Genomic DNA, 22,103 nt, shown 5'->3' with positions numbered 1-22,103 from the left:
CATCCTGAGTGCTGTCTGCCCAATCATTGTGTTCGACGACTGTTTGCTGAGTCGGCCTGTTGAGTGGGCCACTACATGCTTGGCATTGAGTATGTTCTGGCCCACTGAGTGACCTCTTTACAGAGGCTGTACCAGACATAGCTGTTGGCCACCATTCTAACTATAGTCCTGATAGTGGAGTGAGCCAAATTGTGGACTGAATCGAAAACTCGCCTCCCCCATGCGACCAGAATGACGGGGAGCGGTTTACCATTTGAGATATCGTGAAGCAGCGTGTGGTTTCCTGGGGTGATTGGATGTCCTCCAGTTGCAAGCTGGTAAGTGCTGTCTGGTACGCCGGTATGTCAGGGTCAGCTTGCTGCGCATCTGCCGGGGCTGTATAGTCTTGATAATAATAAAATCATATAAATTCTAGAATATGAATCATGTCTATTAGAATAAAATGAATAGTTCCTTTCTCTAGGATGTATCCTTCTCCAAATATCAACCAAATTCAGGTCCTGCATTAGTGACAAAGTTATTTAGGCTACCTTAGATTTTAACACACTCTTTGTAGATCCATCCAATAAAGGGTCAAAACAAAAATTAAAATCTCTTTCCACTAAAATATTTGCATTAGCTTCCCCCATATTTAAAAGGGTTTCTTATGTAAATTTACCATAATCCCCATTTGGTGCATAAATATCCGTTAATGTCCATTGTTCAGAAAAAAATTGACAATTTATCAATACAAACTGACCAATTAGGTCTAAACTGTATTTTGTATTTTTTGGAAGCTTTTTATTTATCAAAATTGCTGCTAATCTAGCTTTTTTTGTTAAAATGTGATGCAACTACCGTTCCAATGCAATCCCTTTTTAATTTTTGATGCTCCTTTTCAATTAAATGTGTTTCTTGTAGAAAAGGAATATTTACTTTTTTTTTAAACATATGTCAAAACTCTTTCTCTTTATAGGGTTTTGAAGCCCATTTACATTTGATTTTAATCTTTTACTCATTGTAAAAATTTTGAAATTCTTTTATTTTCCCCTTTTCCTGCTTCCCCTTCATCTGTCTCTAGCTCTTCACCAACCGCTTAAAAACAAACAAAAAAACCCAAATCCGGTTTAAAAAAAAAAGATAGTACTTGATTGAAGACTTAAAGAAAGAGAAATAGAAAAGAGAACCCCCCCCCCCCCTTAAGCATTGTTATAAAGCCCCCTGACAATACTACCAGCCTCCATTTTTAAGGTTGTGACTAGAGTTGCAAAATAATGTCCACGGTTTGGCATGAACCAGTCAGCATATCTCCGGCTCCTCGGAGTATATTAAACTCATCTCTGCAGTATTTCAAAGCGTTTTCAGATTTCTTTCACCATAATATAACTTTCCATTTTCAAGTGTCCACTCTTTGGATCAATTCTTGACACATGTCCGGCAAACTTTCTGCATATTCTTGCACATGTTCCAGATTAATTAAAAAAATCTACTTGAACCTCTGAGCAAATACTTTCAGTTGCAGGAAAATGCAGATTAAAAGTATTTCCCTTCTTCCACAGTATATTTTTAACTGGATTAAAATTCTTCCTTTTCTTCAATAATTCAAAGCTCATATCAGGAAAAAAGACAATCTTGTTCCCTCCAAATTTCAATGGTGTTTTTCTTTCTTTAGGCTGTTTGGCTGCTAATTCCAAGATTTTTTTTCCCTCACTTGCTAACGAAGAAATTTGACCAAAATAGTCCTCGACTTTTGATCCGGCTGAGGTTTAGGTCAAAGGGCTCTATGAGCTTTGCTCAATCTGAATATCTCTTTAAAATGCTCTTGTCCAAAAGTCTGAAAAATCCAATGCTGTAAAAGTTGAATAATATCTTCTTCCTCTCCTTTCTGGTCAATAATCTTAATATCATTTCTATGACTAAAATTTTCTAATGAATCTACTTTTTCAGACAATGGCTTGTTCATCACTAATCCTTCATCCACTTTATCTGCTTTTACTTGAAGAAATTGATTTTCCAAATTAATGCTTTGAATTTTTTCTTCCACTTCCTGATTTTTTTTGCATCTCTAACAAATTCACATGCTTTATTAACTTTAGCCTCTGATCTCTTAATATCATGTCTTATTAACTTTAAATCTTCCATAATCATAACCTGTGTGTCTTGACATTTAGGGATAACTAACTTTCTTACCCTTTCTTCTTCCAACAATTCCTCTGAGTTTTGTTCTTTTTCCTCTTCGCTCCTTTTTCTTCCAACTCCAATAATTTTCCCTCCTCAGACAGCTGTTTGGACTGTCTGGGAGCCTGTCTAGAGGACTTAGTAAGCCATTCTGACAGGGCTTCCTGTTGCTGCCAACTGCTCAAGCGCGACTCCTTGTGCATGCGCAGTCGGGTTGTTCCTTTCCCTGACTCACCTGGATGTCCCTGTTGTTGCAGGGATGCCACAACTCGCTGGGATGTGAGTTGGGAGGCCCCCTTTTATCAGAGAATAGGCTTCCCTACAGGTCCCGACGACTTCTTCAAGGTAGGCCTTTCCATTTCGTCTTTTTTTGCCCATCTTCTCTATAATTTCTTCTGCTTCTTTGTTTTTCTTTGGCAGCATTGCTTTTTTTTCTCTTTGACTATTTACAATTTATTCAGATGAATTTCAAATTTTTCACTTTTTTCTACCTTTTAACTTTTTCTTGGATGAGCCAGATACTCTGTCCTGGCTCTACGTCATCACGTGACTCCCTTTCTCCTTTCCCCCCCCCAGGCCGCATAATCGATATCCGGGACAGGGTCGTGCTCTGCTGGGACAGCCGAACTGGATAGGGCATCAGCTACCACATTGGACTTGCCAGCGAAATGTTCATTGTCCATCAAAAATTCAGATATGTAGGACAGGTGCCGCCGTTGCCTGGCTGACCACGGATCTGACACCTTGTTTGTGTAAATTTTGAACTTCCTGCCCTCCAGGAAGTTATGGAAATGCTAATTTGCCAGGTATAATGCTAACTGCTCCCTGTCAAAATCACTGTACTTGAGCTCTGGTGGTCTGAGCTGTTTACTGATGAAGGCCAGTGGCTGCTCCTGTCCGTTAGCCAGTTGCTCAAGTACACCCCTGACTACTGTGGTGGAGGCATCTACCGTGAGGGCGGTTGTGGCATCTGTCCTGTGATGCACAAGGAGGGTGGCTTTGGTCAGGGTGTCTTTGGTTGCTTGGAAAGCTTCGGTTGCCTCCTGTGTCCATTGAATGTCTTTTCTGGGCCATGCTATGAGGGGAAATAGTGTACTCATGATGCAAGCCACTGCAGGTCTAAAACAATGATTTAAAATTGACCACACTTGCAAACTTTTGCAGTCCTTTCACAGTCATTGGTCTTGGTAAAGAATAAATAGTGTCCATTTTGGTGGGTAACAGCCTGGCCCCAAGTAGGTCAATGCGATGGCCCTACATGACATTTGGCTGGATTGTTAGTTCTACCAAACTCACTTAGCCTGGAGAACAATAATCTTAAAGTGAGCAACGTGCTCAGTGCAGGTGTGGCTGACTATTAAAATGACATTGAGGTAGATGAAGGTGAAGTGCAGATCCATGCCCACTTTGTCCATCAATCTTTGGAAAGTCTGAGCTGCATTTTTCAGCCTGAATGGCATGCAGAGGAATTCGAACAACCCAAAGGGGGTTGTGATGGCAGTTTGGGGAATATCATTGGGATGAACGGGATCTGATGATAACTCCTGATGTGTTCCACCTTAGAGAATATCTGTTCCCCTTGTAGATTAGTGGTGAAGTCCTACATATGGAGCACGGGAAATCCATCGGGCGTGGTGGCCTCATTAAGGCAGCGATAGTCTCCGTACGGCCTCCAACCTCCAGCTGCCTTGGGTACCATGTGGAGGGGGAAGGCCCAAGTGCTATTGCAGCGCCACACAATGCCTAGTTTTCCAATCTTTCAAAACTCTTCTCTAGCCAGGTTGTGTTTCTTGGGGGGAAGATGCCATGTCCTGGCATGGAGGGGAGGGCCCTCCGTAATTGCTGTCTCACCCCATGTTTGGGTTCCATTGCGTTGAAATGGGGCATGGTGCTGGAAGGGAATTCTGCTAAGACTCTACCGAATTTGTTGTCAGCGGTACTCACTGAGTACAGATGGGGGTTAGTAAGTTCAATGTCCTTGAGCAAGTGTGTCTGAAATGTCCGGGTGTGTACCAGCTGACACTCCTTAATGTCCACCAGATGCGAGTTGGCTTTCAAGAAATCAGCACCCTGTAATGGTTGTTGTACAGTCGCCACCGAAAACTTCCAGGTTTATTGTCTGTCCTCAAAGTGGAGGGGAATTGTACAGGTGCCAAAGTCCGAATGTTGAAGCTCTCGGCCCACCTTGCTGCTGCGGGCTTCTCAGCTAGACGGGGAAGGATGCTGTACTGTGCCCTGGTATCCACCAAGAAATGTTGGCCCGACAGGGAGTCTTGGATGTGGAGGAGGCTATGCAGTTGGCCAGTTATCTCAGCCATCAATGATGGCCAGCCTTGGCATTTCCATGGAATGTGGAGGGAGAGTGACATTGACGGGCCTCAGTATCCCACCAATGATGATAGAAACAGTACTTCACACCAGTGGGGTGCGTTGATTGGATGGTTGGTCGACGGGCTTCCTGGCTGGGCTTTGCTGATGAGGTGCTCTCATCTGTTCAAGTGAAACTCAGGCATTCCTCTTCCCCACCCATAGTACGTCTACTTGGGCAGCCACTCTTCTAGGGTCATTGAAGTCTTCCTCCGTAATGAGCAGCCGGATGTCTTCAGCCAGCTGCTCCAGAAAGATCTGCTAGAATAGCAGGCAAGAGGTGTGGCCATCATTGAGAGCGAGCATGTCGCTCATGAGGGTGGAAGGGGTCTGTCACATTTGTGGCCCGAAATGTGAAGTTAATAAAACATCAAACACAAGTTTTATCAAGTAAACTTCTCAGTGGCTTTATTTTCCAGTTTCATTTGTTCTCCTGCTTGTGCTCCTATCTCCCTCTCATACCACGTGACTTCCGGTACATCTCATACATATTCATTATCATGACATCCCTCCTTTAATCAGAAATAAACTTTACCTTCACTTACCAATATCCCTCGGAAACATACAAACATCGTAACTAATGGTAATACTATAACTTAACTACATAAAATTTACTTCCTACAGCACTCTATCGTGCACTTTATGATATAAGATTAAATACTGTCCCAAAGTTCTTATTAAAACTATGGCACAAAGTCTTCGTATCATTTGGGCACTTTCCGGTTTTGTTTCGGCCTGCCTGCGATATTGTCGTCGCTTCTCGGTTGTTCACTCTCAGCGTCGGAAATCCTGTTCGCCACGGCTTCGGGTGTTTCTGGCGCTCTAGTCACTTCATCAGGAGTGCTGGTAATTGCCTCTGGAACATCATCAGATCTCTCAGTTTCAACATCTCGTATTGGCCTTTCAACCTCTTCGCTCGATGTATCTCTGGACTGGTACCTTTTTACACTTGATACATTTCTCTTATACAGGACTCCAGTCGGAGACTTGACTGTCACCATACTGCCACTTCTGGATACGACAGTATAGGGTTGATGGTAATAAGGTGTGTCTAGCTTACCACCAGTTTCATGCCTCACTAGAACATTATCTCCTGGCATGATGTCTGAGTACTTGGCTCCACGTTTCGAATCTGTGTACAGCTTTGCTGCACCTTTCTTTTCAGCATCGTGGTCCCTCATCTCCTGGTCGTCTCGGATTTCCTTTATTTCTAGCATTTTTGTGCGGATTTTTCTCCCAAAAAAATGCTTCTGCAGGACTTTTTCCAGTGGTTGCATGAGACGTTGCTCGATAGACAGCCACATAAGATAGCAATGCTTCTCGCCAATTTTGTCCTTCTGCGTGTGTAATCCTCAATCGTTTTTCAATGGACTGATTTTGTCTCTCTACTTCTCCGTTGGCTTGCGGCCATTTCGGAGTTACTTTATGATGGTGGATACCTGTGATCCTCATGTATTCCGCAAATGTCTCTGAAATGAATTGTGGACCATTGTCAGAGTATAATGTAACAGGTAATCCATATCTTGCGAATATCTCTGCTAATGCTTATATTGTTTTTTCAGTGGTTGTGGACCTCAACACCACGTACTCATAGTATCTGCTGTAGTAATCTATCACTACCATAATTGATTCACCCGTCGGTAAAGGTCCAAGAAAATCAACAGCTACGTCGATCCATGGTCCTGTCGGGAGTTGCGTACTCCGGATCGGTTCTGGCGGATTACTCCTACTTGTGATTTGACATCCATGACAAGTTTTAACAAATTTCTCTGCGTCTTTATCACAACCTGGCCACCATACCTTGGTCCTGAGGTTTTGCTTGGTACCAACAATACCTAGGTGTCCTTCATGCGCTAAGGATACGATCTTCGATCTCAATCTTTGCGGTATCACCAATCTGCAACCTCTTAATACACACTGTCCGATGCAACAAAGTTCGTCTCTAATGGGAATGTAAGCCTTGTGAGTACACTTGTCCCATTGTCCACTCTGTATGCATTTTCTTACTTCCGTGAGTTCTGGATCACGTTCGGATTCTCTCTCGACTTCCTTCGTAGTCACAGCTTTCGGTGTCACCTGAATAGCACGAAGCGTACAAAGCTCTCTGTTTCTGTTCCCAATTCTGACTTGGATTGTGGACCACTATCCTTCACCAATCTGGACAGCGGATCTGCAATGTTTGTTTTCCCTGCAATGTGGATTACTTTATATTTGTAGGGTTGTAGTCTGAGTACCCATCTCTCTATTCTGGCACATGGTTTGGATCTAGGTGCATATATCACTTCTAATGGCTTATGATCTGTGATGAGTTCAAATTCAGTGCCGTATAAATATGCATGGAACCTCTCACAGGCCCATACAAGTCCGAGTGCTTCTTTCTCTGTCTGAGAGTATCTTCTTTCCACATCTGATAACGATCTGCTGGCATAGGCAATGATTCTTGGTCCTCCATCATGCATCTGGACCAACACGGCTCCTGAACCAACCGGGCTGGCATCCGCTATGACTTTGGTTGATGTCGCCGGATCATAATATCCAAGAGTTTTTGCATCTGTCAGGCTTTGCTTGAGTGCTGTGAACGCTTTCTTCTGCTCAGATCCAAAATGAAATGGTACACCTTTCCTGGTTAGTTTTCTTAGTGGTTCTGACACTGTAGCGAAATTAGGAATGAACTTTTCAAAAAAATTGACCAATCCCAGGAAACTCCTCACCTCTGTTGCATTCTGAGGTGCACGTGCCTCTGCAATAGCTTTCACCTTGGCCTCTGCAGGGTTTAGTCCTTCCCGTGTAAGTCTGTGTCTCATGAAGTCCATTTCTGACACACCGAACTGGCACTTGTCTCCATTCACGGTAAGGCCTGCCTCCTGTAGTCTAGATAGTACACGCCTCAACCGTTTGTCATGCTCTTCCTTCGTTGGTGCATGGACTATGATGTCGTCAGAAATGTTGGCAACTCCAGGAATGCCTTGAATCACTCAATGGATTTCATACTGGTAGATCTCCGAAGCTGCATTAATTCCAAATGATAGTCTCTTGTAACGATACAATCCACAGTGAGTCACAAATGTTGTTACATCTCGGGAACCTGGATCCAGCTCTATTTGATGATAGCCCCATTTCAGATCAATTTTTGAGAATACCTTGCTGGTAGTTAGTTCTTGAATTATTTCCTCCACTGTTGGTATAGGGTGTCGTTCTCTAATTATAGCTTCATTGGCCATTCTCATGCCAACACATAGTCTTATGTCACCCTTTGGTTTGGACACAATCACTACGGGACTGACCCATTGTGTCGAATGTTCCACCGGTTCAATAATGTCTTGTTCGATCAATTCTTTAATTTTGGCTTCGACTTTCCCACGAAGTCCAAACGGAGTTCAGCGCATTGGTTGTGCCTTGGGTTTGACCGTTTCATCTACCGCTAGCTTCAATTGTTGACCTTTCAGCTTTCCTACTCCTTGGAAGACTGCGGGGAATTCTTGCTTCATATCCTCATATGACTGAATTGAATTGACACAAGCTCCAATATGAAGTATTGCCAGATCTTGCGCTGTGCTTCTACTCAGCAATGGTTCTCCCCTCTCTTCTATGACCATAAACTCTGCTTTGGTGTACTTATCTCCAGCTTCAACAGTTGCAGTAAAACATCCAATGGTCTGCAATGGCTTGGTTGCTGTGTATGGATACAGTTTCTTGGAACACTTCTTTGAGGTACAGATGATCTTTTTCCTTTTCAACTTCTCCCATAAATGTCGATCAATCACATTACTGTCACTGGCTGAGTCTACAATGACCTGCACTGTCACTCCACCAATGATCACTGGGACCTTCTCATGATGTACTTCATTCAACGTAAATTGGTAACAACTCTGTTCCTCCTGGGTATCATCATCGTCACCGTCTATCTGGCGAATGGTATTTTTTTTCCAGGATACTTTCCTTTCCCCCAGGCTTTGCCTTTGGAAGTTGTACTCTTCCTCTTCTGGTCTGCATTGGACTTGCTTTTGCACTTCTTTGCAAAGTGGTCCTTACCTCCACACTTTCTGCAAACTTTGCCTTTGGCCGGGCAATATGGGTCTTTTCCAAAGTGACCTCGGTTTCCACATCGATAACACTCCACGTCCTGTGTTGACGTATATCTTGGCTGGTTATGGCGATGAGAGCCTCTTAATTTGCTGGCTTGAGTTGTCTTTCAGGGTCATGGTATGAAATTGCCTCTCAACAGCCTCTAATGCAGCAGCAATGGCTAAAGCATCAGTGAGTTCCAACTCACTCCCTCTTTCCAGTAGATGTCTTCTGAGTTTATCTGATCTGCAGTGCTGTACGACTTGATCCAATAATTGGTTGTCCAAATCAGTTGGCATGTAATTGCATCCAACAGCTAGCTGGCGTAGTCTCGTCACGTACTGAGTAATTGTCTGGCCATCTTCTTGTCTCGTTCTCCGAAACAAATGGCGTTGAAATGTAGCATTCGGTGTCACTACATAGTGTGCATTTAATGCATCTACCGCTTTCCGGTACTCATCCTTTCTTCCAGTATTCAAAAGTGTCTTAAATGTTTCCCGAACTGCGGGACCAGCAGTGAAAAGAAGTAACGCCCTCCTCTGCGCTTTTTGTTCAACTGTACCGGTATCTAGAAATAGGCCACGACTGTCGGCGTAGGATTCAAATTCTTCCAGCCATGCCTTCCACTTCACACTTACAGTGCTTGCATCACCAGTCGGGTCAAAATGAGCAATTCCACTATGTGTTAGAAAGTCACCGTCTGCCCCAGCCATGAGGAAATATTCCAGCCCCAAAAGTACTGAGTCAAAGAGAAAATCCTTATCACCTTGAAGTTGTCTGTAATCCTCTGTGATCTTCTTTAGTCTTTAATTTTCTTCAAGCTTCTTTCATCCTCGTCGCCAATGTCACATTTGTGGCCCGAAATGTGAAGTTAATAAAACATCAAACACAAGTTTTATCAGGTAAACTTCTCAGTGTCTTTATTTTCCAGTTTCCTTTGTTCTCCTGCTTGTGCTCTTTTTTTTTTTCTTTGGCTTGGCTTCGCGGACGAAGATTTATGGAGGGGGTAAAAAGTCCACGTCAGCTGCAGGCTCGTTTGTGGCTGACAAGTCCGATGCGGGACAGGCAGACACGATTGCAGCGGTTGCAGGGGAAAATTGGTTGGTTGGGGTTGGGTGTTGGGTTTTTCCTCCTTTGCCTTTTGTCAGTGAGGTGGGCTCTGCGGTCTTCTTCAAAGGAGGTTGCTGCCCGCCAAACTGTGAGGCGCCAAGATGCACGGTTTGAGGCGTTATCAGCCCACTGGCGGTGGTCAATGTGGCAGGCACCAAGAGATTTCTTTAGGCAGTCCTTGTACCTTTTCTTTGGTGCACCTCTGTCACGGTGGCCAGTGGAGAGCTCGCCATATAACACGATCTTGTGAAGGCGATGGTCCTCCATTCTGGAGACGTGACCCATCCAGCGCAGCTGGATCTTCAGCAGCGTGGACTCGATGCTGTCGACCTCTGCCATCTCGAGTACTTCGACGTTAGGGATGTAAGCGCTCCAATGGATGTTGAGGATGGAGCGGAGACAACGCTGGTGGAAGCTTTCTAGGAGCCGTAGGTGGTGCCGGTATAGGACCCATGATTCGGAGCCGAACAGGAGTGTGGGTATGACAACGGCTCTGTATACGCTTAACTTTGTGAGGTTTTTCAGTTGGTTGTTTTTCCAGACTCTTTTGTGTAGTCTTCCAAAGGCGCTATTTGCCTTGGCGAGTCTGTTGTCTATCTCATTGTCGATCCTTGCATCTGATGAAATGGTGCAGCCGAGATAGGTAAACTGGTTGACCGTTTTGAGTTTTGTGTGCCCGATGGAGATGTGGGGGGGCTGGTAATCATGGTGGGGAGCTGGCTGATGGAGGACCTCAGTTTTCTTCAGGCTGACTTCCAGGCCAAACATTTTGGCAGTTTCCGCAAAGCAGGACGTCAAGCGCTGAAGAGCTGGCTCTGAATGGGCAACTAAAGCGGCATCGTATGCAAAGAGTAGTTCACGGACAAGTTTCTCTTGTGTCTTGGTGTGAGCTTGCAGGCGCCTTAGATTGAAGAGACTGCCATCCGTGCGGTACCGGATGTAAACAGCGTCTTCATTGTTGGGGTCTTTCATGGCTTGGTTCAGCATCATGCTGAAGAAGATTGAAAAGAGGGTTGGTGCGAGAACACAGCCTTGCTTCACGCCATTGTTAATGGAGAAGGGTTCAGAGAGCTCATTGCTGTATCTGACCCGACCTTGTTGGTTTTCGTGCAGTTGGATAATCATGTTGAGGAACTTTGGGGGACATCCGATGCGCTCTAGTATTTGCCAAAGCCCTTTCCTGCTCACGGTGTCGAAGGCTTTGGTGAGGTCAACAAAGGTGATGTAGAGTCCTTTGTTTTGTTCTCTGCACTTTTCTTGGAGCTGTCTGAGGGCAAAGACCATGTCAGTAGTTCCTCTGTTTGCGCGAAAGCCGCACTGTGATTCTGGGAGAATATTCTCGGCGACACTAGGTATTATTCTATTTAGTAGAATCCTAGCGAAGATTTTGCCTGCAATGGAGAGCAACGTGATTCCCCTGTAGTTTGAGCAGTCTGATTTCTCGCCTTTGTTTTTGTACAGGGTGATGATGATGGCATCACGAAGATCCTGAGGCAGTTTACCTTGGTCCCAACAAAGCTTGAAAAGCTCATGCAGTTTTGCATGCAGAGTTTTGCCGCCAGCCTTCCAGACTTCTGGGGGGATTCCATCCATACCTGCTGCTTTGCCACTTTTCAGTTGTTCGATTGCCTTATATGTCTCATCCAGGGTGGGAACCTCATCCAGCTCTAGCCTTAGGGGCTGTTGAGGGAGCTGGAGCAGGGCGGAATCTTGGACTGAGCGGTTGGCACTGAAAAGAGATTGGAAGTGTTCTGACCATCGGTTGAGGATGGAGATCTTGTCGCTGAGGAGGACTTTGCCGTCTGAGCTGCGCAGCGGGCTTTGGACTTGGGGTGAGGGGCCATACACAGCCTTTAGAGCCTCGTAGAAACCCCTGAAGTCGCCAATGTAAAGGGTGGGGCCAGTACTGCGCGCACTGCACTCCACCTAAAAGCTCCTTTGCGCAGGCCCGAGGACAGGTCCACGTCCTCCCCCTCCACGTCCTCCCCCTCCACGTCCTCCCCCTCCACGTCCTCCCCCTCCACGTCCTCCCCCTCCACGTCCTCCCCCTCCACGTCCTCCCCCTCCACGTCCTCCCCCTCAAAAGATGCTCACAAACTCAAGCTAGCATGCTGGAACATCAGAACCATGCTAGACAAGGCTGACAGGCACCGACCTGAACGTCGGTCTGCCCTCATTGCACATGAACTCCTCAGACTTGACATCGACATAGCCGCTCTCAGTGAAGTCCGCCTGGCAGATGTAGGCAGCCTCCAAGAACGCGGCGCGGGCTACACACTCTACTGGTCTGGCAAGCCTTCGGATGAACGACGCCTATCTGGTGTAGGCTTCATGGTCAAGAGCTTCATTGCCTCCAAACTCGAAAACCTTCCGACAGGCCTCTCGGACCGAATCATGTCCATGCGACTTCCCCTTCAAAACAAGCGTCACATCACCCTCATCAGTGTCTATGCTCCAACCGTCCAGGCGGAACCAGCAGAAAAGGACAAATTCTACACCGACCTGCGCAACCTCATCCAACGCACCCCTACAGCCGACAAGGTTGTCATTCTGGGCCACTTCAACGTTCGTGTCGGCAAAGACTCAGAAACCTGGCCAGGAATCCTAGGCAAGCATGGCGTCGGCAAGTGCAACGACAATGGGCGCCTCCTGTTGGAGCTCTGCGCAGAACAGCGGCTTGTCATTACAAACACCCTTTTTCAGCAGAGGGACAGCCTTAAGACCACCTGGATGCATCCCCGATCCAAACACTGGCACCTCCTGGACTACATCCTGGTGCGAGAAAGTGACAAACGAGATGTGCTCCACACCAGGGTCATGCCTAGCGCGGAATGCCACACTGACCACCGGCTGGTTTGCTGCAAGCTCAACCTTCACTTCAAGCCAAAGCCCAGGAACAATAAAGCCCCCAGAAAGAGGTTCAATGTTGGAAACCTGCAGTCAGACGAAGCGAGAGGAAACTTCCAGGCAAACCTCAAAGCAAAGCTCGACGATGCAACCCGCCTCATGGACCCGTCCCCTGAAACCCTCTGGGATCAGTTGAAGACTACCATACTGCAATCCACTGAAGAGGTACTGGGCTTCTCCTCCAGGAAAAACAAGGACTGGTTTGACGAAAACAGCCAGGAAATCCAGGAGCTGCTGGCAAAGAAGCGAGCTGCCCACCAGGCTCACCTTACAAAGCCGTCCTGTCCAGAGAAGAAACAAGCCTTCCGTCGCGCATGCAACCATCTTCAGCGCAAACTCCGGGAGATCCAAAGTGAGTGGTGGACTAGCCTCGCCAAACAAACCCAGCTCAGCGCGGACATTGGCTTGTGCTCTTATCTCCCTCTCATACCACGTGACTTCCGGTACATCTCATACATATTCATTATCATGACAGGGTCCTGTCCCCCAAACCATTGATATGCAAAGTTCAGGCTATGCGCTCAAATTTTGAGAGTCCGAAAGTGCGGGTTAATAGCTCCTTGATAGCCACATACTTCCCTTGCTCCAGGGACTGCTGGAGGAAGTTGATGATGCAGGCCGCTGTATCTTGATCGAGGGTGCTGACCACGTGGTAGTGGTACTTGTCATCTGCAGAGATCTGGCGAATGGCGAACTGCGCCTCGGCATGCTGGAACCACACCCGCGTTTGCAATGTCCAGAAGCCCAGTAGCTTCAACGCCACAGCATTGATTGTAGGCTGTTCCTCCATTGTTGGGTCCAAAGCGCCGTTTGGACCAGTCAGGGACACCACTGTGGCAGGGTCATTATGGTTATAGCTCAAGTTGTAGCTTGAGGTAGAAAGAAGATTTGCACACCAAGGGAGTGTAACTGACGCTGACTTTATTAGGCTGTAGCTCTGTCTTTTTTGGATGCTGGCATGGCTTGAGTGAGGCTGGCTGCTGATTGGTTGTCCTGGATGCGCGAGCCTGGATTGGACACCCTGCGATCCGCTGGCTGTGATGGGCCAATTTGACTGCTATTCCTGTGGCCTATGGGAGCGGATGTCTCGTCCTGCATGCTATCTGCCTGATTGTCGTGTTTGAGAACTGTTTGCTTTGTTGGCCTGTGGAGTGTGCTGCGGGCCACTACAAGTATTCCTTTATTTTGAAACAAAGACCTTTGATTCTAGAATCTTCCACAAGAGGAAACATCTGCACATCTCTCCCATTTTGGTTCTTTGTATGTTTCAAATCAAGTACTCTCTCGATCTTCTAAACTTTATGGGACACATGCTTAACCTTTAAACTTACCGCATAGTTCACTTAGTTTACTTAGTCTTCCCTGAACTGTTTGCTCTGCATTTACATAATTTCTTGAACAGAAAAATGATGACTGTGGATAATACTTGACTGATGTAACTGCAGCTTGATTTCCTAACTTTCGTGCTCAGTTCTGTTATGCACAGGTTTCAGACATGACACCCAGATACTTCTACATTTAAACTTGCAAGTATTCCCCACTAAGATATGCTTTCTTTTAATTTTCATTTCACATTCATCCATATGATAGTCAGATCTTTGCCTACCCCAAAACCTGTTTATAATCTCTTTGTAGTCTGCTTGTATCCAAATTTACTTTACAACCTATTATAGTGGCAACAACAAATTTAGCAATAATTGCAGTAGTTGGTATCACTTGTTTAAAAAATAAGGATACCTCAGCATCGATGTGGCAGATCATTTGTTGCCTCTTGATAAATGGAAAAAAAGTTAATTTATGTCATCTTTCTATTTTTTTGTTTGCGAAACGTTCTTTTGTCCATGGTAACATGTTGCTTTTGCAGCACACATTTTTATTTTCCTTTATTACAGAATCAGTATTTTGCTCTGGGCTCTCCTTTTAAATATGTGTGGTTGCAAGTTCAACCTGAGCTTTAATGCAAAAACTTGTGCAGTGCAGCACGTATGATGCACCGTTGAAGGTGTTGTTGTTTAGATGTGATCTTAAATTGAAAGTTGATTGGCTGGTTCAAGTTGACATAAAGGATTCTATTGCTCTTTCTTGCAAAGGGTGCATGAGAATCCTGGCTATTATTTATTTCTTAACCATCATTAAACTGAAAAAAGAAATGGTCTTTATTGCATTGTTATTTTGGGAACTTGCAATGCTGTCCCAATTCCTGCTGTACATATTTCAGAAGTACGGCAACTGGCCAAAAATAAATAAATACATTGAAATAAATAGCAATAATTTTAAAATTACATAAAAGTTTAGAATTGTACAAGTACATGTTCTCCGAAATGACACACAACCCCCAAGTAAAGATAGGAGCAAACATTCCTATCCTGCATGCCCTGCCTGCAGCAGCTGTTTGAATAAAGTTTTAATGTTTAAATAAAATGGTGTTGACCAATGTGAAAATCTGGCTGACGCTGCTCAGCACTAGGGCGACTCTCCCAAAGTCTTACCCTATCGCTGTCTAGTAAGAGTCTTAACCTTTATTTAGTATATTATGAATTATATTAGTAAGGCTTTATGTGCAAACTTTGGGAGGGGGGGTTAATTATGATGATGGCATGGTTAGTGCAATACTATTATAGCACCAGCGATCAGGGTTCGAATTTAAATTTTGTAAGTTATCGGAATTACTTGATTAAAGAGAACTTTACATAATTAAGGACTACAATACTGATATTTTTTCAAATTACTTTACAATTTGCACTGTTTTTTGTCTTTTAAAATGTTTATTCTTGATGCGGGCATTGTAAGAGTGTGTCTCAGGCAACCTGAAAATTTGCATATCACAGTGGGTGCCAGATACCAAGGATTTTACTGTACATTATTGATTGGGGAAAAAAGTTTGAGATGTCTCCAGAAAAGGCACATTATAACTGAAAGCCTTTTATTCTTACTTTTTTCTTCTAAAGGATTTGCTGAAGAGTTGTTAAGAAAGCAGTTAATTCAAAATGTAGAGGAAGTGATTGACGCACTCTTTGATAAAGTTGCAATTTTGGATGAAATGGAGAGAAATAAAATTAAGGATACACAGGTTTGTAAAAGCATTTGATATCTTTGCCAAGAACCTTCAATTGATTGCTTTTGGCTATGATCAAAATTCAGCATTTGCCCATGTTGCTTTTTGGGGGGAAGCATATGCCAGTTAATTTACAATCAGGCATTGTGGAACTAGTGCTAAATCTTGGAAAAAGGGAATGGAAGACATAACATCTGCACAAATGATAGAAGTGCCCTTTTCAACTTTTGATATTAATTTAAATTTAAGTTTATTATCATTCAGTTGTACAAGTACAGGGTTCTTTGGTCCTCTGTAAAAACATTTAAACATATATTGGCATAGCACACATATTTACAAACAATTTATATGCAGTATGTATATAAAATTAAATAAATATTGTTAAATAAATAGTAATCTCAGAGCTTGATGAGCAGTTCATCAAGCGTGCAGCAGTTCATCAAGCGTGAAGCTATTTCTCAGCCTGCTGGTTCTGATACTTGTGTATCTCTTGTCTGACGTGAGTTGTTAGAAGATGCTGTGTGCAGGGGGGTAGAGGTCCTTAATGATGTTACAAGTCGCTTCAGACAATATGCCCTTCCAAACTGCTGTGTAAAATAGGGTTAATCAGGCAATTTTGCGTGAAGCAAGGCTGTGTTCTCGCACCAACCTTCTTTCCAATCTTCTTCAGCATAAACCAAGCCATGAAAGACCCCAACAATGAAGACGCTGTTTACATCCGGTACCGCACGGATGGCAGTCTCTTCAATCTGAGGCGCCTGCAAGCTCACACCAAGACACAAGAGAAACTTGTCCGTGAACTACTCTTTGCAGACGATGCCGCTTTAGTTGCCCATTCAGAGCCAGCTCTTCAGCGCTTGACGTCCTGCTTTGCGGAAACTGCCAAAGTGTTTGGCCTGGAAGTCAGCCTGAAGAAAACTGAGGTCCTCCATCAGCCAGCTCCCCACCATGACTACCAGCCCCCCCACATCTCCATCGGGCACACAAAACTCAAAACGGTCAACCAGTTTACCTATCTCGGCTGCACCATATCATCAGATGCAAGGATCGACAATGAGATAGACAACAGACTCGCCAAGGCAAATAGCGCCTTTGGAAGACTACACAAAAGAGTCTGGAAAAACAACCAACTGAAAAATCTCACAAAGATAAGCGTATACAGAGCCGTTGTCATACCCACACTCCTGTTCGGCTCCGAATCATGGGTCCTCTACCGGCATCACCTACGGCTCCTAGAACGCTTCCACCAGCGTTGTCTCCGCTCCATCCTCAACATCCATTGGAGCGCTTTCATCCCTAACGTCGAAGTACTCGAGATGGCAGAGGTCGACAGCATCGAGTCCACGCTGCTGAAGATCCAGCTGCGCTGGGTGGGTAACGTCTCCAGAATGGAGGACCATCGCCTTCCCAAGATCGTGTTATATGGCGAGCTCTCCACTGGCCACCGTGACAGAGGTGCACCAAAGAAAAGGTACAAGGACTGCCTAAAGAAATCTCTTGGTGCCTGCCACATTGACCACCGCCAGTGGGCTGATATCGCCTCAAACCGTGCATCTTGGCGCCTCACAGTTTGGCGGGCAGCAACCTCCTTTGAAGAAGACCGCAGAGCCCACCTCACTGACAAAAGGCAAAGGAGGAAAAACCCAACACCCAACCCCAACCAACCATTTTTCCCCTGCAGCCGCTGCAACCGTGTCTGCCTGACCCGCATTGGACTTGTCAGCCACAAACGAGCCTGCAGCTGACGTGGACTTTTACCCCCTCCATAAATCTTCGTCCGCGAAGCCAAGCCAAAGAAAAGAAGAGTCAGGGAACCCAGTTAAACTTACTTAGGCCTTGTTCATGGCCGACTTGAACAGGAAAATGGCCAACCTGCTTATTCCGATTATGTCAGCTTGCGTGCGTGTGTCACTGGGCAGCTAGCTTCTGAACATCCGTCAGTACTTCTAGTGAGTATGTGACGTGTAATTGCGGGGGTGGGATCCCCCTTAAATCGCTGGATTGACGATTTAATGGTTTGATCTCCTTGTAATTTAAAAGGTGCTTCCAGCACTTTTTCCCCTAGTAATTGCACTCGAGTCCCAGGAGGGCTACCCAGGTGCTGCAGTTTAAAAGAGGCTAATGTTTCAGGTAGATCACATTGAAGGACAGGAGGGGGTAAGGAGACCCCAGTGATCCTCTATGTCACACTTATGGTCCTGTGGATTGACTTCCAATCCAATGCTCCATAAGAACCATACAACACTATGCTAGAGCTCCTGAAGAAAGTTGACAGAATGGTGGCCAGCCTCAGTCTTTTCAGGAAGTGCAGTTGCTCCTTCCTAACAATTGAGGAATGTATGTTCAGGTTAGGTCACTACATTAGTTGACTCCAAGGAACTAGTGCTCTCTACTCACTGCACTACAGTGTTATTGATATGTAATGGAGGGTGGTTATCCCTAGTCCTCCTGAAATCCACAATCATCTCATTTTCTTGTCTTTATTGAGGCTCGGGTTGCTATTCTCACACCATAACATGAGATTTTTCACCTCTTCTCTGTTCTTGTTGCTCATTGTTGTTGCCAAATACTGTTGTGTTATCTACAAATTTGATGACTCTTTTGGAGCTGGACAAGTTTTGCAGTCAAAGGTCAGTAGCATGAACAGGAGCTGAACACAGCCCTGAGGTGCGACAGTGCTCATCGTAACGGTGTTAAAAATTCTGCTACTGACCTGGACAGAATCCAGTTACAGAGAGAGATATTAAGTCCCAGAGAGAAGTGTTTCTCCAACAGCATCTGGGGAATTAAACACTGAGCTGAAGTCGATGAACAGCCTGACATGAGGTGTTATTCTCCAGGTGGGTCAGTACATTGTGGAGGGCCAAGGCTGTCGCGTCATCAGTGGAACAGTTCAGGTCCAGTATCTCTGGAAGCTGTGCTTTGATGTGTACCATCGTCAGATGCTCAAAGCATTTCATAATGGTGGAGGTCATTGCCACAGGGTGGTGGGCGTTAAGGCCTGTTACTATTGCCCTCTTTAGTAAAAGGATGATGGTGGCTGTCTAGAAAACCATGAGGATGATGGACTGCTGCAATGACGCGTTGATGATGTCCATAAGTACCTCCATCAGTCGGTCTGCACAGACCTTCACTCCCTGACCAGGCATGTTGTCTGGTCCCATTGTCTTCTGTGGGTTCACCTTGGCTACGTTATGCCGGGGGCCCATTCATCAGGTGGACACAGAGTACCAGTTTAATGAAAATAAAAATGAACTGATCATTATTGGAAGGGGAAGTCAAATTAAATATAAGCAGTATACATGTATGAAATGTTGATGTGGTTTCTTGTAGGACTAGGTTTTTATTTACAAAGAACAAGGGCATTGATGATGGTGAGATTTCAGAAGAGAATGTTGATGGGGCATATCGTTATTAAGGAGGAGAGGTTAGATGTTATTAAAAATATTAAGGTGGATAATATCCAGATGGGTGGATAATGCTGAGGCTTATTTATATCCAAGGTGCCAAAAGATGAGAGAATAGCCAGTGTTTTTCCTCTCTTTAAGAAGTGCAACTGGGACAAATAAGGAAATTATAGGCTAGCAAGCCTTCCCTCTGGTATGGAAGTCATTGGAGAAGATTCTTAGGGGCAGGATTGATTTATTTTAAAGGCATGTACTTTGTAACCAACATAGCTTTATGTGAGGAGATTCTATCTCTCAAATTTTTGTGGAAGTTACGATTGCTGTGACTGGGATAGCAGATATCTCTGTGGACATTATAAAGCATTTTACAAAGTCCCTCATGATTGGGTGGTCCAGAACATTAAGTCATATGGTAAGTTTGTAAATTGGATCCATAAGTGATTTAGACACAGAGGACAAAGAGGTCTTTTTCTGACTGTGGGTGTGAAATACGATATTCCACAAGGGTCAGTGCTGGAAAATCTGTTGGTTGTAATGTATATCAATTATTTGGATGAAAATGTTGGTGGTCTGATGAGTCAGTGTGTAGATGACACAAAAAAATTGATGGCATTGTGGATCACAAGGAAGGTTGCGAAAGGATATTTATCAGTTGAAAATTTGGGGAACAAATGGGAGAGAGTTCCATTAAGATAAATGTAAGATGATGCATTTTGCAGAAGGAAAGTGCACAGAAAAGTTATAAAATGTTTTGTTCAAAGATGGAAGAGTGTGCCATTAACCTTTGGAACTGGGCAGTAACCAGAAGACTGGAATCTTCAATTAATGAAGAGCAAAGAACAAAGTGTGAGTATTTGCTAAAAGTTTATTTTTCTGCAATTGACTAGCTGACCTGCACTCTCTTGTAAGCAAGTAAATTTTTATACATAAAATTTGATTTGTATTCAAACTTTTCAGCAGAAGTACTTTTGATTTTATAAATCTCCCTCTTTTCCCCCTCCTCCTCCCTGCCTGTGTAACTTAACTTACCTGTGACTGACGTTAAGCTCACTGGCCTGCAGTTCCCTATATTTTGGAACACTTGGTTATTTTGGTTCATTTAGATTTGAAATTTTGGTGATTGCCTACTGGAGTATCAACGAAAATGAAACGTTGGTGCAGTTTTACCATAGCTTGAAAACTGGAGCAGGACAAAAAAAAATGTTTGGACCTCAATGGGTCAGGCAGCATCCACGAAAGACAAGAGACAGTTTATTTCGTGTGTTGCTCCAATTTTCTAGCATCTGCAGTCATTTTTGTTTCCTTTGTAAAATGGGTAGTCCTGAAATGGAAAGGAGCTATTTAGTGCATGGTGTCTAACAATATGTATGTAAACCTTTTAATTTTCAGTGCGTCATGTAGCCTGCAAGCTGGTCTGTTTGAGCGATTGTACAGATCCCACTGAAGTGTCATTAAAAAGACAAATATTGGTGAGTTTGAAATATATTTGAAAATTCATTGGGTGCTTTATGTGATTTTATTTAGAGAATTTCAAAATGATTATTTACATTTTTATCTTGTGTATGCACTATAACCACAATTAGTTGCAATACATTTGCTAGAAATCAAACTCATTATATATTAAAGCAATTTGTTCTTTATCTGTCATTTGACAGACCGCGTGAATGCAAGTACCATAAATACTTATTCTTTACATCATGGAAATTTATTTTAAAATAATTGTGATGACATTTAATGTCACTTTCATGTGCTGTAATTTGAATGATTGCAAGTAAATACAAGTAAAAACATCTTTTCTCTCAGTTATCCTCCCTGCATCTGTCAAATAGCTGACCACTTATTCTGAGATTACGGCAAGCTCTCAACACTCTCTATGGAATTGTCAACTTTCATTTCCAATTAATTTTCCTAGTACCTGTATTCTTGTGCCCTTTTAGTTATCATTTAATTTTAATAGCCTTTCAGTTTTGAAGACTGATATCAATTACTTGTTGAACATCACTGCCCTTTCTTGATTTCTCAGAATTAATTTCCCTATCTATACTGCAAAAGAGACAGTTTTTTAAAAAAAAAAGAAAAACAACCATAGTTACAATAATACAATGATACAATATAATCCTAATTCTAACATGGTTTATATTTTTTAAAAACTAAAAAAGCTAAGAGAAAACCAAAACCCCTCCACCCCCACCCCTACAAATACATCCCACCCTCTAATCTTACCCCTATCCCTACCTAACCCCTAAAGAAGAAACAAAAAGAAAAAAGAGGCGAATACCAAGACACCAATTATTTTATCGTGGAATAAGGAAACCCCACTACAACCAGATCACCTTCTTCTAATTTTCCAATAGAAATAGTCCAAATATGGGCTCCAAATCTTTTTAAAAACATAATATTTATCCCACAAATTATATGTTATCTTCTCTAATGGGATACAAGACCTTAATTCTAAATGCCATTTCTGTAATTTAGGTTCCATCAGATCTTTACACGAAATAGCTATGCATTTCCTCGCCAATGACAATCTCAAAAAATCCATTTGAAATTTATCAAATTCATAAAACAAACAAAACTCACTAATATCCCCAATTTTTAAAATATTTTGGATGTAAAGAAAATTTTATTTTCAAAATATTCTGTAAACAATCCTTAACCCAACACCAAAAGGGTTTAACAAGACAATACTTAATGTAAAAACGTATCTTTCTGACCATTACATCGAAAATACAAATCAGAAAAACTCAAATTATATCTTTTCAAATGCTCCGGAGTCAAATATTATTGATGTATAAAGTTATGAGTTACAAGCCTATATGTAACATTTATAATTTATGTCATACTATCATTACAAATAATATTCCAATGATCTCTATCAAATCAACTCCCAAATCTTTCTCCAATTTAAGTCTTGATTTTTGCAGATCAATTTTATGCATTTTCTGTTGCAATAATTTATACATTTCAGAAATAAAACCTTTCTTCCCTCCATCACGAACCAATATTTCAAATTTCAACTCTTTAAGTAAAAACAA

At 43.4% G+C, this 22,103-nt stretch overlaps 1 protein-coding gene across 11 annotated transcripts in view; it reads left to right on the top strand.

Moving 5' to 3' along the window:
- tex11 (testis expressed 11) overlaps positions 1-22,103 on the top strand; it is a 150,940-nt gene that overhangs the window by 17,034 nt on the left and 111,803 nt on the right. For 10 of the 11 annotated variants that reach the window (XR_011342918.1, XR_011342919.1, XM_069893075.1 and 7 more), the window contains 3 exons: positions 15,555-15,676; positions 19,830-19,914; positions 20,458-20,537. Coding sequence is in view for 8 of the 11 variants with exons in the window: in XM_069893075.1 (XP_069749176.1) it covers positions 15,555-15,676; positions 19,830-19,914; positions 20,458-20,537 (287 nt within the window). In the remaining 3 variants the exon portion in view is untranslated. Of the gene's footprint in view, positions 1-15,554; positions 15,677-19,829; positions 19,915-20,457; positions 20,538-22,103 lie in introns of those variants that run through there. The other variant, XM_069893077.1, reaches the window with a different exon arrangement.

Source organism: Narcine bancroftii, chromosome 8, assembly GCF_036971445.1.
Source record: "Narcine bancroftii isolate sNarBan1 chromosome 8, sNarBan1.hap1, whole genome shotgun sequence".
NCBI classification, from domain to species: Eukaryota; Metazoa; Chordata; class Chondrichthyes; order Torpediniformes; family Narcinidae; genus Narcine; species Narcine bancroftii.
The sequence above is the reverse complement of the archived record's forward strand: the minus strand, read 5'-3'. Positions and strand labels throughout refer to the sequence as shown.